The following is a 17,306-nucleotide window of genomic DNA, read 5'->3' on the forward strand; positions in this document are numbered from 1 at the left end:
GGTGACGTCTCAGCGCAGGGCACGGTTCTGTATCCCCAGCCTGTGACGTAAGCTACTTGTTCGGCCACCCCTCTCTCTCCTGCTTGTCCATGAACCCTAATAAGGATCATTTAGCCTTATAAAGCAGGTCGAGATAGGAACAGGATCAATGTTGTGTGAAGGGCAGTGATGACATAGCACCCGGAGAATGCTGCCCCTAAACTCCAGGACACTAACAACTAGAGATGATGGCAAAATGATGACAACATGTACATTATTTGTTTAGTAATTCCACCATTCATTCTAGATATAAAAAAAAATATATATCCTCCTTTTGGCATAAAATCATGTTCAATCAGTTGTGAAAGTTCAACTTAAGTATATCAGATAACCATCTGGAAATGTGGCCAGACATTTTCTATCAACAAATACACATAGTAAGAATACATACTGTAAGTCGCTCTGGATAAGAGCATCTGCTAAATGACTAAATGTAAACACAGCTGATCAGAGCTAAACCACTGGCATCACTGATGCCAGGATAGAGGCCAGGCCAGAACCCAGACACAAGCAGGCCAGGACAGGCCAGAACCCAGACACAAGCAGGCCAGGCCAGACTACAACCCAGACCACAAGCAGCCAAGTCAGATCAGGCTAACAAGAGTGCTACACAGTCAAGCCCAGACTACAAGGATGCTACACATGGAGGATCCTGGGCTTGTCACTAAGGTCCAGAGTCTCCTGCACTCCAGCCTGCTGCAGCATCCAGGTGATGGGCATGTGGTCCAGACGGTTCATGTCCAGATGGGCAAAGTGGACCTCAGAGCCTGCAGAGTCAGAACACACACGACACAGGAAGGAGTAACATGACACAGGAAGGAGTAACGTGACAGCGGGAAGTGAAATGACTGACCACCAAAACACTTTTAGAACCCTGCACTTCTGCCACTTGATGTTCTGCTCTACTTTCAACATGTGTATGTCTCTTAGGACTCAGTCTGTAGGTGAAAGTGTGAGCTAGCATGTCACCTGGGCCGGCTATAAGGACCCCCCCCTGCTGGAGGGGGTCACCCTGGAAGTCGAAGGCTGGGCTGACCACGGCTCTCCACACGCTCCTCATGTGGCCCACCAACATACTGGACTTCACATGAGGGCTCGGGGGGGCTACACACAGACAGGCAAACACACAGACAGGCAGACACACAGACAGGCAGACACACAGACAGGCAGACACACAGACAGACAGGCAGACACACAGACAGGCAGACACACAGACAGACAGGCAGACACACAGACAGGCAGACACACAGACAGACAGGCAGACACACACACAGACACACACACAGACAGGCAGACACACAGACAGGCAGACACACAGACAGGCAGACACACAGACAGACAGGCAGACACACATACAGGCAGACACACAGACAGGCAGACACACAGACAGACAGACACACAGACAGACATACAGGCAGACACACACACAGACAGGCAGACACACAGACAGACAGACAGACAGACAGGAACACAGACAGGCAGACACACAGACAGACAGACAGGCAGACACACAGACAGGCAGACACACAGACAAGCAGACACACAGACAGACAGAAACACAGACAGGCAGACACACAGACAGACAGACACATAGACAGGCAGAAAGGCAGACACACAGATACCACCCACATCACATACACACACACACAAAATACCACACAGAGACCATCACAAATAGATAAACACCACACACAGAGAAAAAGAGAGATTCATTCAACATTTTTACAACACTGACAATTGCATTCTAATAAATTCTGTAGTATTCAGAACACATTTCTTTGTGTGGTATATCGTCAGTCAAATCGTTTCCTTACCAGATTCCATAAAGGTTTCTCCTCGCTGCATACCAAGCTTGTTATAAATGCATCTCTCAGGGTCCACATATATTTCATAGGGGTATCCAGTCAGAGAGCAGAATGACTGAAACATAAAAGACGCCAGTAAAGGGACAGTCCTCAAAATAACATGGTTCATATCTGCATATAAAAGATACCTCTATGTGTCTATGGGCCGATTGTCCGATCACAACAAGTCTAACGCCAGCTTCCTGGATAAATCAATCAAAGATACATTTATGATGAAGCCTGACTGACAGTATATTAATGACGATCATCAACCAAAGACAAACGTCATCTCCAGGTCTCACCTCACCTTCAACACGTCTCGGGGTATTCTGCTTAAGTCGTCGACATATTCCTTGCACGTGTAACACAGGAAGTTCTGTTGGAATTGATTGACTTTTTAGAAGCCTTTTTACATTTGCGTTTGCCTTTAACAAATGTTTTTACAGTCGCTTTACAGAAGCTTTGGCTACGCCAGCGCAATCAGAATCAGTTAGCTATCTGATTTCACACAACTAAACGTGTTATTAGTGTATCTTCTATTCCATGTCTATAATTCAGCTTTAACGGCAGGGAACTCATCGTAGTGGTATCCATTTGGGTCTATCGTTAATGTTCGTCTTAAGTTAAAAGTTTCCTAAACATAAAATGAGTAGGAAAAGTTTCATACCCGCACAAACACAATGATTGCTTTTCTCTCTTGATATAATTCTTTGAAATGGAATGAAACCCCGTGTCGATTGTAAATTAAACAGTCCTCTATTTCCTCGAGACGAATAATCACACACGGTCTTGTCCTCTCCCGGTGATCAGTTGTAATTTGTTGGGTTATTGGTGCTTCTGTCGCCATGGTGCAGCGCAGAGTAGGCCTAGCCTACATTCTTTCAAGGCCGTCCTTCTATGCATGCTATTTTGGGGAGTTGCCGATGAAGCTGGCTGCAGGTCGGCCAAGGGAGCGAGGTAAACACAGCCACAGAGTGGATATTCAGCTAATTTTCTTGCGGTGTCAAATCTCTAGCTTTCAAACCACTCCATCCACGGGCTCCAAATACATGTGCGTTCAACTTTGAACACTTTTTAATTTCCCCGACTCGGAGTTGGACATTTGTTTTCTTCATGATTACGCTTTTTATTATGGACATTATTGCGTTTCAATACCGCCATTTGGTGGTATAATGTCAGAATTACAGGTGACGGTCTCGCAGTAAACCTCCAGATGGCGGTGTTAAAGCGCTGACCTATGGCATAACTACTTATTTAAAAACGTACATGCAATTCTTACATCAAACCACTTAGTGGCAGTGTGGATTCCACATAGAAACGTGTTTTATTTTTATTGTGAACCAGGCAGGAGAAGCCTCCAGCGTCATCCCCCGCCCGAACCCCTGCCCTGGGTCCTTGTCTAGAGGCCTGTATCTCCCTGCTCTGGGTCCTTGTCTAGAGGTCTGTATCTCCCTGCTCTGGGTCCTTGTCTAGAGGCCTGTATCTCCCTGCCCTGGGTCCTTGTCTAGAGGCCTGTATCTCCCTGCCCTGGGTCCTTGTCTAGAGGCCTGTATCTCCCTGCTCTGGGTCCTTGTCTAGAGGCCTGTATCTCCCTGCTCTGGGTCCTTGTCTAGAGGCCTGTATCTCCCTGTTCTGGGTCCTTGTCTAGAGGCCTGTATCTCCCTGTTCTGGGTCCCTGTCTAGAGGCCTGTATCTCCCTGCTCTGGGTCCTTGTCTAGAGGCCTGTATCTCCCTTCTGGGTCCTTGTCTAGAGGCCTGTATCTCCCTTCTGGGTCCTTTTCTAGAGGCCTGTATCTCCCTTCTGGGTCCTTGTCTAGAGGCCTGTATCTCCCTTCTGGGTCCTTGTCTATAGGCCTGTATCTCCCTTCTGGGTCCTTGTCTAGAGGCCTGTATCTCCCTTCTGGGTCCTTGTCTAGAGGCCTGTATCTCCCTTCTGGGTCCTTTTCTAGAGGCCTGTATCTCCCTTCTGGGTCCTTGTCTAGAGGCCTGTATCTCCCTTCTGGGTCCTTGTCTATAGGCCTGTATCTCCCTTCTGGGTCCTTGTCTAGAGGCCTGTATCTCCCTTCTGGGTCCTTGTCTAGAGGCCTGTATCTCCCTTCTGGGTCCTTGTCTCGAGGCCTGTATCTCCCTTCTCTGTGTCCTTGTCTCGAGGCCTGTATCTCCCTGCTCTGTAGGAAAAGCCTCCTCTCTCAGAGTGAAGTCATTACAGGGAGTGAAGACATTTCCCTCTGCCCCATCTCCCTCCGACCGCTCTTTCTGTCTTTCTTTCTTTCTTTCTTTCTTTCTCTCTCTCTCTCTCTCTCTCTCTCTCTCTCTCTCTCTCTCTCTCTCTCTCTCTCTCTCTCTCTCTCTCTCTCTCTCTCTCTCTCTCTCTCTCTCTCTTCTGCTGTCTTCTCTCCTTTTTCTCCTCCCTCATTCCACCCTCTTCTCTCTCATCCTCTGTCTCTAATGTCCTTTCACTCTCTGGCGCTGTTATCTCCCCAACACATCCTCTTCTCCTTTCTCCCCACCTCCTCCCCCCTCTCCTCTCCCCCCAGTGGGAAAGAGGATGTGAAGAGTGGGAGTTTGGAACAATTCCTACGTTGAGACTCTTGGTTCCCCAGTGTGAGATAGGACTCAGCCTTCAGATGTGTAACAGCAAACATCCCTTCTTACACTTCAACAACAGGCCATAGAGTCGGTGTGTGTAGAGATAAATACTGCTGGAATTATAACAAGGAAAACCTCTTCTCTGGGACGGATTCTATGGAAGGATGCGATTTATTTTTCAATTTTTTCAATTTATTTATTTTAAGGTATCATACACATTTTAGATAGGATTCAATTGTTAGGTTTTTCTAACCTAACAAATGTAGATTAGAAACCTTTACTCAAACAAATAAATGGTGGTTTCTATAATTCAATAACTTTCTGGGGTATTGACGGTGGAATTGTGCCCGTCCTGTCCTGGTGATCAGCTGATCACCCTATCAGCTGATCACCCTATCAACTGTCTCCTCTCCACAGCCTCTGGAAGGGAGAGAGATGGATGGTTGCCAGGCCGACAGGATACAAAGGTAGAGGATGGGAGATGGTCTGTCTACAGGGATGGGTGTCTGTCTACAGAGATGGTCTGTCTACAGAGATGGGTGTCTGTCTACAGAGATGGTCTGTCTACAGAGATGGGTGTCTGTCTACAGAGATGGTCTGTCTACAGAGATGGTCTGTCTACAGAGATGGGTGTCTGTCTACAGAGACACAAGGAGAGGATGGTTGAGAGGGAAGCCATGCAAAAGGAAAATAGGACTGTTAAACTAAACGTATTTGGGCCTGAATGGATTTGGTCTATGTTCATAGAGTTTCCCTCTCAATCGCATACCTATGAATAATTATGTAGTAAAAAAAAAAAATAGAATATAAGTATTCAGTGGCATAACGACATCTCTGATGTTGATAACAAACCAAACCGTTTAAAAATCGGTTGAAAATTGAGCAAGTTATGGTCATTTAAAAAGTATGTAGCACCAACACAATGTTGTGGGTGAGCGAGTTGACTGTAGCAAGATGGCCGCCATGTGCGGACGTTCGACTCCGTTTTCCGGCAACGCGGACGAGACATCTAGCCTTTATATATATCTATGTCACCACCCGTTGGAATCTTCTTATAACTGTATAAATTTCAACTGATTGTATGTATTGTTATATATATACGCCTGGTAGTTATGTTTCTGGCATTAATAAACAATTATAATAAATCGACCTCTTTCGGTGTTATGGCAGAATGCAACCAACGTTTAAGGTGGCTCACCGCCGCCTACTGTTTGGGAGTGTGAGGCCGGCGGCCTACACTACCTCAAATAAACATATAAACCATATAACAAATACTAAGATAAACACCTCAATCCTTACCCCCACTCCAGTCTCCCAAAGGAAGGAAAGTAGAGCCCTATCCACCTCCCTACCCGTTCCTTCATCCAAAAAACCTGCAAACCCTTCACTCCTATTCGCACAGTTCGCGTAAATTCAGAAGACTTTTATTCTGAAAACGATAGCTTAAGCGTGAGCACGTAAACACCACTCTGAAAAGAACCAAGCTTCAACCGTACAACGAAAGCATTCTCTTAAAACAACAGCATTAAAACGACAGTTCTCTGCTCAACGCCAACCTCCCATTAACTGCAGATGAAAAGGACTGTGTTCAGAGACAGCTAGCGAAATAGCTAAAGAAATATGTTTAACCATTACCAGCAACAAAAACATCCACGAGCACAGCCACAGCAAAGAAACCATGGAGGGAGTCGGTAAGAGACTGGAGTGCTGACTATTCTTAGTCTTAGTAGCCACATATTTATCAGCTATGTAACTATATGTACTGTAAATTTTCTGTTGATGTCCGCAGACCCTACCCAGTGCGAATCTCTGGTCCTCGAGGCTGTGTCTGCCGCCCTGTCAACTCCCTGCCCCTGCCTCGGGCTCCACCAAACCTCCTCACACACCCCCTCCACCTCCACACGCACCCCCTGATGCAAGGTGTTGAGGTCAGGTACCAGGGCAGAGGTGGGGAGCAAACACACCCTCCAGTAGACCCAAACTGTAGCTACGTACAATTATACAAATAAACAATGCTTTCGCTCAGCAGATGCTTTTACCTTTTAGACGCAAGGGGGATTTGAACCTGATTCCTATTGATGTGGACGCTCTAACCACTGAGCTGTACACACCACTACATATGAAGGCTGATGTGTGTTGTGTCCCTGTCCTCTCTCTGCAGGTCCTCCTGGTGTGCTGCTGAGCTACATCACCACAGAAGAAGAGAGGGATGACGTCGAGGCCTCTCTCACGCCAGGACCAGGGTTAGCACCCCAGCACGGCCAGGGTAGACCAGGGTTAGCACCCCAGCACGGCCAGGGTAGACCAGGGTTAGCACCCCAGCACGGCCAGGGTAGACCAGGGTTAGCACCCCAGCACGGCCAGGGTAAGAGGCCGAGGATGAACGGGTGAGTTAATGCTTTAACACTGTCTACCAACCTACATACTGGTTGGTTAGTAACTAAACACTGTCTTGTAACCTAGATACGGGTTAGTTAGTAACTCAACACTGTTTGTGTTGACAGATCAGAGCAGCCTTGTAGGGCTGTTGGTAGTGAGCAGGGAAATGATGCCCAGGTGCTAACAGAGGAGGTGGGGCCTGGAGGTAGGTGAGGAGGCGGGGCCTGTGTGGAGGCGGGGCCTTTAGGGTCCTGTAGGAGGTTTAAAAGGTTACCTTGGTGTAAGCATCTGGTTGATGTGCAGGTGGAGGATGTGCAGGTGTTGAACTCACAGACGCCCTTGGAGATCTCTCATCACAGGAGTGCAGTGAGCAGAAGCCACCAGCAGAGGTCAGTGTTTAGCTTGAATGGAACTCAGTCTTGGGGGGAACACCACTAGAAGCACCGCTAGAAGCTTGAAACATGTGCGTGTGTGTCTGTGTGTGTTAGGGGGTGGGCTCGTCCCTGAAGGTGACCATCCAGAGGAGCAGTGAGAGTCGAGCGTTCAGCACTGGGCTGGAGGAGGCCAGCGACACGGCGCCTCCCTCAGGACAGGAGGGGAACAGCGCTGCTGCTGACAGACACTACTGCCACCTGTGTAGAACTTCCTGCCACAGCCAGCAGGTGGAGACACTCACAATATCAACACCTCAGACCTCAAGACTGTGGACAGCAGTTGTTCATACAATGATATCCTCTCTTCCTCCCCCCTGGCCTCCCTCCCCCCCAGGGGTTCCAGAGTCACATGAGCAGTGAGAGTCACCAGCAGCGAGGGATGGAGGTGCAGAACCAGAGCTCAGCCCGGCTGAACGGCCTGCTGCCCCACACACACCTTCCACTGCAGGGGAGCCAGGCTGATGGGTAGGCGGGTGGGGTGCCTGGGTTTGGGGGTCTATGCTCTGCGGTACCTGGGTATATGGGTACCTGGTCTGGGATATGGTGCCTGGGTCTGGGGACACAGGGCTGATATAATTGCATTGCAGGGTCAGGGGTCAAGGCGTGCAGCGGTGGTGTGCCACCTGCCAGTCCCCGTACAGGGGCGACCTCATCCTCCACCGTCGGACCCCGGAGCACAAGGTGAGGTCACGCCAGGGTCACAGGTCACACCAGAAGAAGGTCCAGATATTCCCGTTGACTTCCTGTGTGGGTGTGCGTAACAGGAAGTGATGTGTGTGATGGTTTCTAGCTGTGTAAGCAGTCGTCGCGGCCGTTCTGCCCGGCGTGTAACCGCCCCTTCCGGACGCCGCGGCGCTTCGTGGAACACATGAAGTCACCGGAACACAAACGCCAGCTGGAGCAGGTGAGTCAGGTGGTTACTGTTGCCGTTGGTGACAACCGTGGTGTCGCTGTTCTTTATTCTGTTGATGTTGTTGTTACCCCCCCCCCCCCCTCCCCAGCTGCGTCAAGAGGCGGAGCCTGATGTCCTGGAGGAGGAGCTTATCACGCTGGATGCGGTGGGTTGCTTCGAGGGGGAGCAGAACTACCGGAGGGAGACCAGGGGGGAGGCCAGGGGGGAGGAGGAGGAGAAGGAGAAGGAGGAGGCAAACAGGGAGGAGGAGAGCAGGAAGCAGGGGGAGTCCAGGAAGGAAGAGGAGGGGACAGGGGAGAGCAGGATCGAGATTAGGGAGCAGGAGATCCAAGAGGAGGAGGAGGAGAACCAGGAGGAGGAGATCCAAGAAGAGGAGGAGGAGAACCAGGAAGAGGAGGAAGTGGAGATCCAAGTGGAAGAGGAGGAGAACCAGGAGGAGGAGGAAGTGGAGATCCAAGAGGACAAAATGGTGAGGACACCAAGAGGACACCACTGCTGATGTAGCTACACTATCAAATGATCACCTCAATCATCCTCACCCTGGGGGGTCTGTGTGTGTGTGTGTGTGTGTGTGTGTGTGTGTGTGTGTGTGTGTGTGTGTGTGTGTGTGTGTGTGTGTGTGTGTGTGTGTGTGTGTGTGTGTGTGTGTGTGTGTGTGTGTGTGTGTGTGTGTGTGTGTGTGTGTGTACAGTCAGTAGGAGGCCTGAAGGATTCTCAGGAGGAGACAATCAATGGTGATTATGATTCTCATTATAGAGAAAAAGAGAAAAGAGAGATCTAAGCTTCTTCTATAATAGCCTGTCTCTCTCTTTGTCTACTTGTCTGTCTCTATGTGTGTCTGTCTGTCTCTCCAGACTCCAGCTTTGTGGTTCCTGTGTCAGGTTTCCTCTGCAGACTCTGTCACAAGTTCTTCTATCTGGATTCCAGAGCCAGACGTTCTCACTGCAGATCCCCAGCTCACCTTCACAATGTCCAGGTACACCTCCACACCCTCAGGTACACCTCCACACCCTCAGGTACACCTCCACACCCTCAGGTACACCTCCACACCCGCAGGTACACCTCCACACCTGCAGGTAGCAAGCAGCCAGCATAGAGGCAGCAATCATTTGTTTAAATTATTTTCTGGTCTCATTTAGTCTGGGATACAGTTGTTTAACAGTTGTAAACTGTTTGTGTGTGTGTGTGTGTGTCTCGTTCCAGAGGTATAACTCTCTGAGGAGATCAGCTGGAGAAGATGTAGAAACACACACTAATTTGCCCCCAGACCAGGTCTAATCTGCGCCCAGACCAGGTCCCCAGACCAGGTCTAATCTGCCCCCAGACCAGCTGGACTGGGACCACACCACACGTCCCAACCTCACCCGGGACAGGAAGTTGGGTCATCTCCGTGACGATGGTGCCACATCAGAAGGGGTTGCAGACAGTGCCAGCTGTAAGGACACCTCAGAGATCTAGTGGGCTCTGATTGGCCAGATCCAAGAGAGTTAACGACCATGATTAGACCCAGATGTACTGATTAAGTGCCAGAAGCGTTTTATTGACACTATTGTGATACAATACAAATACTGACACTATATTAATATATTTGTACATAAAATGAAATAAATCTATATATTGACACAGAAAATCAAGTGTGGTTCAATACATTACTCCTGATACTATTACATGGCATCTAGAATCTGATTTGTTAATGCGTGATTTATTTTTAAGTTTTAGTTTTCTCTGTTTGTAAACCGGTATACGTGGCATGCTATAGCTGCTCGGTGGCGCAGGGGGCGCCCTATCACCCGGCGCGAGGCATTATGGGGCGGAGGTAGTGGCAGTTCCTTGTACAGTTTGACTAAGAGGAGAGGACACTGCTCAAACCCCCGGTTGACCGTTTAGGTATCCGTTCCTGTAGGTAGAACCGTGCAGCTGCTGAAGCGTCGCCGGACCGGTGGCGCGAGATGGCACACAACGCTATGATGAGCAACGCGGAAGACGTAGCCGACCAGGTGAGCTCGCGGGCCCGGTAAACCTCGGAGCTAGTCGCGGGCACAGCTGGATTCAGGGGACGGGAAGGAAAGGGAGGATGTGTCACTTCTTTGCCTGAAAGAGGAAAGCGGTTGAAATATTGTGGCTGCAGAAATAATGTTGGTAGTTTTGCGTATGGCTGTTGTGAAAACGTATCTTGCGTGGTATTATGCACTCATCTAATGCACTAACTGAAGGGAAATCGAGTCATCTGAAGTTCAACGTGGTACCAACTAATGTAGCAACAGTGAGTGAGCTAGCGGAATACCGCCAGCATTGCAAGCTGCAATAACGGTATTCAATAGTTTACCGTCACAACGTTACATTTGACAAACTCTCCGTCGTTTAATGTTCACCAAAGAACCGTACGCGTATGACCAGCACACCGTTGAATGACTGTGAGGTAACTTGTTTAATTGGGCTTGAATACATTTCCTTGCTATATCAACAACTGTTGAAGAATAGTTGAAAACAGCTATTAAACTCAAAGTAACAATCTTCACAAGAAAGCAATTTCACTCACCGCAGGATCCGCCCTGACTTGCACCTATAATGTATTGAAAAACAATGGCCAGCGATCACAGAGAATGATGTGAGTTTAATAACTCAGATATGTTTGCGCCAGCTGATCTTAGGTGGTGATAAGTGCGTGTGTGTGTGTGTGGTTTCTAGTAGAGCGCCTGTTTTTTTTTTAGCATGCATGTCGAGGTACGCTATGGACTTGTGCTGTCTGAAGTATGACACACACACCAGGCAAAATCAAGCCTCGAGTTTGGCCTTCTAAATATTTGATATCTCTGCTGACCTGTTCTCTTATCTATAACCCCTCTCTCTCTGCCCATGGCCATACCTATGAGGTACCTGCGTTTCGGACACAATCATTTCATTAAATGATGCTTCAAATAGCCTATTAAAGTGTCCCAGAGCTATGATTTACGTCTCTCTGTGTTGTATTCCAAATTAAAGCCATATTTCTCATCTGGTCTCACGCTAGTTCAGGAGTCAATCTACTCATGCAGTATGGAGACCCCGGTGTTCAACCAGGGTCATTCATGGTCTTCAGTGTGAAAACAACAGCGGGCGAACAGTGATTCTGTCCCGATGTGTCTCGTTCAAGCAGGTGGTTATCTTCGCCGCTGCTAGGAGACTGACAACTGATGGTGGCAGGTTGCTTAGCTACGGTGATATTACTCTCTGGGACACTGTACCAATCGGTGTCGTTAACACACGATTGACATTTAGTGTGGAAGTATTAAACGGCGTAATTCAGAAAGTGGATTACGTTAGTCAGCCCAGAGACTGTGTTTAGAAAAGTGAGTCAGTCTCGCATTACGAAGGCAATGTGTCCATTCAATTCCTGCTCGGCTTGGTAGTGATTTGCTAAGTGCTGATTGGCCGGTTGGCCCAGGGTTAGCTGACGTGTATGTGGAGTGGGGAGGAGCATGGCAAGGGCGGCCGACCAATAGGCTTTTGTGTGTAAGTGACATATTAACATAACATTAAATGCCATCCATTTAACCTTTTTTTGGGGGGGGGGGTTCTCCAAAGCGTCAAATACATAAAGTACAGCGGATTATCAAGGTTCAGACTTGCATAGCTCAGATAAAAGGTTTAATTTCTGAGGAACTGAGTTATAATATAACTGAAATATTATTTATTTGATTCAGATTATGTTTAAACAGGTTGACAGTGTGTGCTTTTGTCTGGTAAACAAAGTGAAACTTATCAGTTATCAGAAAAATAACAGGTTTCTTACACACACACACACACATTCTGGAAGAGACTTATTGTTTCCTGTTCAGATCGTTCACCCTGCACCTCCTTGATCTTGTTCGTCCTGTACTGGACAGAGCCCCCCCATGTGACTTATCTGTGTCGCGCTATAAACCTTCCCTCGTGTGTCACATTGTAAATCCTCCCTTTTTCCTTACTGTCTGCTTGTTGTGTCTATAGTTCCTGTTTCCTGGTGTTGCATCCTAACCCTTCCCCCCTCCTATCGCCCTAATTCCTAGTGTTGCATCCTAACCCTTCCCCCCTCCTCTCCCTAGTTACTGGTGTTGCATCCTAACCCTTCCCCCCTCCTCTCCCTAGTTCCTGGTGTTGCATCCTAACCCTTCCCCCCTCCTCTCCCTAGTTCCTGGTGTTGCATCCTAACCCTTCCCCCCTCCTCTCCCTAATTCCTAGTGTTGCATCCTAACCCTTCCCCCCTCCTCTCCCTAGTTCCTGGTGTTGCATCCTAACCCTTCCCCCCTCCTCTCCCTAGTTCCTGGTGTTGCATCCTAACCCTTCCCCCCTCCTCTCCCTAATTCCTAGTGTTGCATCCTAACCCTTCCCCCCTCCTCTCCCTAGTTCCTGGTGTTGCATCCTAACCCTTCCCCCCTCCTCTCCCTAGTTCCTGGTGTTGCATCCTAAACCTTCCCCCCTCCTCTCCCTAGTTCCTGCGCGTGACCAAGCAGTACCTGCCCCACGCGGCACGTCTGTGTCTGATAAGCACCTTCCTGGAGGACGGCATCAGGATGTGGTTCCAGTGGAGCGAGCAGAGAGACTACATCGAGGCCACCTGGGGCTGTGGGTACTTCCTGGCTGCCTGCTTCGTGCTGCTCAACCTGGTGGGGCAGATAGGTACGCACACACACACACACACACCCTCTCTACTGATACACTCACACACACACACTTCCTACCTACACACAACACATGCTCACAGCGGTTCACAGGTCGTCGTTATCCCCCCCGTCTCTCCAGGAGGGTGCGTGTTGATCCTGAGTAGAAACTTCGTCCAGTACGCCTGCTGTGGTCTGTTTGGAATCATCGCCCTGCAGGTGAGACATGCAGTCTCAGATGTAAGGCGCTGCTAAGTGCTGCTGTCGGGGAGTCCTCGGCCCAGCAGAGAGTAGGCAGCTCAGGGGGAGATTGATTGATTGATTGATTGATTGATTGATGTGACTCCTGTGTCATTCCAGACCATCGCCTACAGCATTCTCTGGGATGTCAAGTTCTTGATGAGGTGAGTTCTGGGAGTTGAAGCCTCTATCAGTTAGCTTCTAAAACTACAACTTATCAGTCATGTCCAGGATGTTGTTATCACCATGCCGACAAGAACTGGGTCATCAGTCATGTCCAGGATGCTGTTATCACCACGCCGACAGGAACTGGGTCATCATCTCTCTCTTCCTTCTCTGCCCTTTTCTCACTCTGGATGTTTGACCACCATCTTCTGGTTCCTCTCTCCCCCCCCCCCTCTCTCTCCCTCTCTCCCCTTCTCTGTCCCTCTCCCCCCTCAGGAACTTGGCGCTGGGTGGAGGTCTGTTGCTGCTGCTGGCGGAGGGCCGTCAGGAGGGGCGGAGCATGTTTGCGGGGGTGCCCTCGGTGAGGGAGAGCTCCCCTAAGCAGTACATGCAGCTGGGTGGACGCATCCTGCTGGTGCTCATGTTCATGACCCTGCTGCACTTTGACCCCAACCTTATCTCTGTGAGTTACCCTACATTTCACCCTGACCCCAACCTTATCTCTGTGAGTTACCCTACATTCCACCCTGACCACAACCACGCTCTCTCTCCCTCTCTCTCTCTCTCTTTCTCCCTACCTTTCCTTTCAACTTGCTTCATCTGTGCCGTTGTAGCACACACAGGCTCAGCATCTGTTAACGGAATGCAGGATATCCTCCTCATCATCATTCTTCCTCCCCCCAGATCCTCCAGAACCTGGTGGGCACGGCCCTCATCGTGCTGGTGGCCGTGGGCTTCAAGACCAAGCTGGCCGCCCTCACCCTGGTCCTCTGGCTGTTCTGCATCAACGTCTACTTCAACGCCTTCTGGAATGTTCCGGCTTACAAGCCCATGCACGACTTCCTGAAGTACGACTTCTTCCAGACGCTGTCCGTGATCGGAGGCCTGCTGCTGGTGGTGGCGCTGGGGCCAGGGGGCGTGTCCATGGACGAGAAGAAGAAGGAATGGTAGAGGGGGAGGAAGGGGGCGTCGCCTCCTCTCCTCCCTTGTTGATGAGACGAGCTCTGCAGGACTCCACACACACACCAATGCAACACCCGTCAGACTCAAGGAACTGGATATTCTCCACCTTTACCCATCCTAACATCCCACATCTCTCTCCCCCCCTCCCTCTCCTTCTCTCTCCCTCTCCTTCTCTCTCCCCCCTCCCTCTCCTTCTCTCTCCCCCCCTCCCTCTCTCTCCCCCTCTCCTTCTCTCTCTCTCTACTCCTTTTCTTTCTCACTACCCTCGCCAGACTGTTGTACAAACAGTCCACAGTATTTATTGAGATGGACCGCCCTTGCTCAATCGTCGCTTTACTTTTTCACTTCTTTCACAAAAGTGAATTTAAGATGTTTATTCTGTCTTTGCTGCAGAGTTTTTTTTAACAGTCGTCTGACTGTCATGTTGTTATAAGTGTCCTGGTCATTGTCACCTGTGCCTTTTCTGTGCCCCCCCCTTCAGTTTCTGTGCCCCCCCCCCCCCCCCCCCCCAAAAATAAATAAAATAAAACCACTTCCTGTCTCCCACCCCCTCCCGGCAGTCGTAGCAGTAAATGCTCCCTAGATCATTGATCTGACCACCTCATGCACAGCTCTGTTGTCGTGGGCGTTATTAAGTCATGGAGGAGGGGTGAAGACAGAGAGGCATGTTCCCTCCTTCCAAACGGTTCTCTACGCCGCGGTTCTCTCTACGCCGCGGTTCTCTGTACGCCGCGGTACTCTGTGTCGCGGTTCTCTACGCCGCGGTTTTCTACGCCGCGGTTCTCTACGCCGCGGTTCTCTACGCCGCGGTTCTCTGTACGTCGCGGTTCTCTACGCCGCGGTTCTCTACGCCGCAGTTCTCTGTACGCCGCGGTTCTCTACGCCGCGGTTCGTGGGGTCAGGAGGCGTCTGAGTGAGTTCGACCTGGTTTGAACCATTTCCCAGGCCCAGATTATGCCCAGTGCTAGATTTGGGTGATATCGGCAAAGATTATCTTCTGAAAAGGGCCTTAAAGTGTTTGGAAGGCACCAGAGTTGTGTATCAGTGTACAGAACGGCCGTACTCGGCACAGACCAGCTTCCTGTATATCAACACCTCAAAAATATATTTTTTGTTTCACCACGTGACGAAAGTAAAGGTAAAGATAATTGTTTTCTATAACGTGTTTTGGAATTTGTTTAATAAATCATAGACAAAAAAATGTGTTGTGTGTGTGTTCTAGGTACTTGAGGAGGATTTATAAACCTATTAGTGAGACTGTTTTGATTTTCTTTTGAACAGTATTAATAGTGTGCTTGCACTGCCCTCTGGTGGATAGATGTGAGAACTGCCTGTTGGTGTGGGTTTTTAGTTAATATTTTATTAAAGGAGGGATGGGGTATTAGAGAGGGGACGGGTGATTCCAACATCACAAAGAGTTTCACTTATTCTGCTAATCTTACAGGAGAGGAAGAATTAGAAAGATTTGCTTTGGATATCGCTGATGCTCTGTACACCATAGGCCTCCTCTACGCTAAAGTATTTGTCTATAAAGGAGACTAGCTTGAAAACATTGATCTTTGAGTCCTTTAGCTAAGGTACAATTTAAAAGGACCACCACAAAGTACATTATAAATACATACGTATTTTTGTGGCCATTCAAACTGCCAGGAATAGACCTGAACACCACCATCATTCTACAACTGACGGAAAAAACTGTAGACTTGAAAAGGCAATGAAGTAGGCTATTAACCCGTCTGCCCTCAGCCCTCCTCGCTCCCCTCTCTCTCTCTCCCTCTCTCTGTTTCTCTTTCTGTCTCTCTCTCTCTCCTTCTCTACCCCTCCCTCTCTCTACCAGTCTCCGAGTGCTCTCTTCATCGTGTTTGGAAAAATCAATAGGTAATGCCCAACTGCCGTGCCAAGCGGGTGAAGAGCGTGACATGATGACAAAGGCAGAGCGAGACCAACAACCACAATGGCTGATCTGTAAGAGCGAGACGCAGGGGCAGAGGGGCGGAAGAGGAAGTCAGAGAGAGAGAGAGAGACAAAGAGAGCAGAAGGCAGGTGTGACATAAATTCTTCCCACGGTGTCTCTGGGATACACCACCTCCCTGACCGTCCTCCTATCCTCTTAGCCTCGAATATTCCGAAATATTAGGGTTCACCACCGCAAAGAAGCCCGCGCACAGCGTATTGGTTTCTCAGTGGATGTATGTCGATTGTATGATTTCTTCACGGTCATATTTGAATGGTTATAAGATGGGGATTTCCATAACGATATCTGACGGAACTATTTGGACATGAGTGGGACCTGTTTTTAGAAGACGTTTACGTCTCTGGTCGCTAGGGGGCACTCGCTCATTTCGCCGCAGCCCCATGATCACGAGAGGGGTTATCGGCTGAGGTTTACACTACTAAACAACAGTTTAGTACAAACTATAAACCTTCGTTTTAGTTTGAGTAGTTTTGGTAATATCTCAAGGATACAAGTGGGAAAAAAATCTTGTCGAATTGAATGCATTCCGTTATAAATTATCCCCTTATACAGATGATATATAATGGAGCTACTTCATTGTCATCTTGTTTGTTTGTTTGTTTGTTGTTGTGTGTTGGTGGTCTTTATTCTCTCTCTCTGTCTCTCTCTTTCTCTCAGTTCAGTTCAGAATGCTTTATTGGCATGACAGTTCGGGTTGAGCAGTATCGCCAAAGCAGTCCATATTGAATGGACATTTTAACATATATATCATAACATTTTACAAGGAGTCTAACAATAATAATATGGCAAAATAACAGTAACATAGTAAGTTGAGGACTGTAGAAAAGTACAGATAAATGCATGTTGCAGTAAGATATAGAAAGGTTTTAACAGTCATACAGGGTTGATTCACTGTCCCTTCAGGTTGTGACATTTAGATACATATCTAGCAGCAAGGGCAAGTCGGCCTTCGCCCCAGAGATATCCTTAATTTCTCATTTATGTGAAGTTCTGTGTAGTTTACAATTAACTGGTTAAATTTTTCCAGATATTGATCTCTTATACTTTCATACTTTGTAACACTTAAGTAGGAAATGTTTTTCTGTTTCAATTTCCCCTGATGTACAGTGCCCACAGATTCTGTACTCTTTAGGTAACTCTCTCTCT

General features: G+C 48.6%; 3 protein-coding genes across 5 annotated transcripts; 2 read left to right on the forward strand and 1 right to left on the reverse strand.

Moving 5' to 3' along the window:
- Window positions 1-247: 247 nt before the first annotated feature.
- Window positions 248-2,925, reverse strand: prxl2c (peroxiredoxin like 2C). 2 transcript variants are annotated; one of them, XM_067231929.1, is made up of 6 exons: window positions 2,551-2,925; window positions 2,191-2,259; window positions 2,033-2,086; window positions 1,854-1,959; window positions 1,009-1,143; window positions 248-806 (listed from the first exon to the last, which is right to left on the reverse strand). In XM_067231929.1, exons 1-6 carry the CDS (start codon window positions 2,728-2,730, stop codon window positions 676-678), a joined length of 675 nt encoding a protein of 224 aa, XP_067088030.1. In that variant the 5' UTR covers window positions 2,731-2,925; the 3' UTR covers window positions 248-675. The 2 variants fall into 2 exon arrangements, with proteins under 2 accessions (XP_067088030.1, XP_067088031.1); XM_067231930.1 differs by lacking the exon at window positions 2,033-2,086.
- Window positions 2,926-5,947: 3,022 nt separating this feature from the next.
- On the forward strand, window positions 5,948-9,814 carry ciz1b (cdkn1a interacting zinc finger protein 1b). 2 transcript variants are annotated; one of them, XM_067231919.1, is made up of 14 exons: window positions 5,948-6,163; window positions 6,262-6,419; window positions 6,634-6,859; window positions 6,977-7,056; window positions 7,155-7,240; window positions 7,340-7,513; window positions 7,620-7,750; window positions 7,873-7,966; window positions 8,076-8,189; window positions 8,287-8,667; window positions 8,890-8,932; window positions 9,053-9,174; window positions 9,402-9,470; window positions 9,506-9,814. In XM_067231919.1, exons 1-14 carry the CDS (start codon window positions 6,093-6,095, stop codon window positions 9,509-9,511), a joined length of 1,755 nt encoding a protein of 584 aa, XP_067088020.1. In that variant the 5' UTR covers window positions 5,948-6,092; the 3' UTR covers window positions 9,512-9,814. The 2 variants fall into 2 exon arrangements, with proteins under 2 accessions (XP_067088020.1, XP_067088019.1); XM_067231918.1 differs by having other exon boundaries at window positions 9,402-9,814.
- A 224-nt stretch (window positions 9,815-10,038) lies between these two features.
- On the forward strand, window positions 10,039-14,687 carry LOC136939038 (surfeit locus protein 4-like). The gene is made up of 6 exons (XM_067231931.1): window positions 10,039-10,195; window positions 12,650-12,836; window positions 12,960-13,036; window positions 13,178-13,221; window positions 13,499-13,685; window positions 13,907-14,687. Exons 1-6 carry the CDS (start codon window positions 10,148-10,150, stop codon window positions 14,171-14,173), a joined length of 810 nt encoding a protein of 269 aa, XP_067088032.1. The 5' UTR covers window positions 10,039-10,147; the 3' UTR covers window positions 14,174-14,687.
- The last annotated feature ends 2,619 nt before the right edge of the window (window positions 14,688-17,306 follow it).

The sequence above is a fragment of the Osmerus mordax genome (assembly GCF_038355195.1).
Source record: "Osmerus mordax isolate fOsmMor3 chromosome 28 unlocalized genomic scaffold, fOsmMor3.pri SUPER_28_unloc_8, whole genome shotgun sequence".
NCBI lineage: Eukaryota > Metazoa > Chordata > Actinopteri > Osmeriformes > Osmeridae > Osmerus > Osmerus mordax.

What these genes read in the sequence shown, in the direction of transcription:
- prxl2c (XM_067231929.1), bottom strand. Translation starts at nt 2,730, where the DNA reads ATGGCGACAGAAGCACCAATAACCCAACAAATTACAACTGATCACCGG. An exon ending in TACCCCGAGACGTGTTGAAG is followed by an intron (nt 2,087 to 2,190) that starts GTGAGGTGAGAC and finishes TGATTTATCCAG; the next exon opens with GAAGCTGGCGTTAGACTTGT. An exon ending in GGTCCTTATAGCCGGCCCAG is followed by an intron (nt 807 to 1,008) that starts GTGACATGCTAG and finishes CTGACTCTGCAG; the next exon opens with GCTCTGAGGTCCACTTTGCC.
- ciz1b (XM_067231918.1), top strand. Translation starts at nt 6,093, where the DNA reads ATGTTTAACCATTACCAGCAACAAAAACATCCACGAGCACAGCCACAG. An exon ending in CTTCCTGCCACAGCCAGCAG is followed by an intron (nt 7,514 to 7,619) that starts GTGGAGACACTC and finishes CCTCCCCCCCAG; the next exon opens with GGGTTCCAGAGTCACATGAG. An exon ending in TCAGGAGGAGACAATCAATG is followed by an intron (nt 8,933 to 9,052) that starts GTGATTATGATT and finishes CTGTCTCTCCAG; the next exon opens with ACTCCAGCTTTGTGGTTCCT.
- LOC136939038 (XM_067231931.1), top strand. Translation starts at nt 10,148, where the DNA reads ATGGCACACAACGCTATGATGAGCAACGCGGAAGACGTAGCCGACCAG. An exon ending in TTGGAATCATCGCCCTGCAG is followed by an intron (nt 13,037 to 13,177) that starts GTGAGACATGCA and finishes GTGTCATTCCAG; the next exon opens with ACCATCGCCTACAGCATTCT. An exon ending in TTGACCCCAACCTTATCTCT is followed by an intron (nt 13,686 to 13,906) that starts GTGAGTTACCCT and finishes TCCTCCCCCCAG; the next exon opens with ATCCTCCAGAACCTGGTGGG.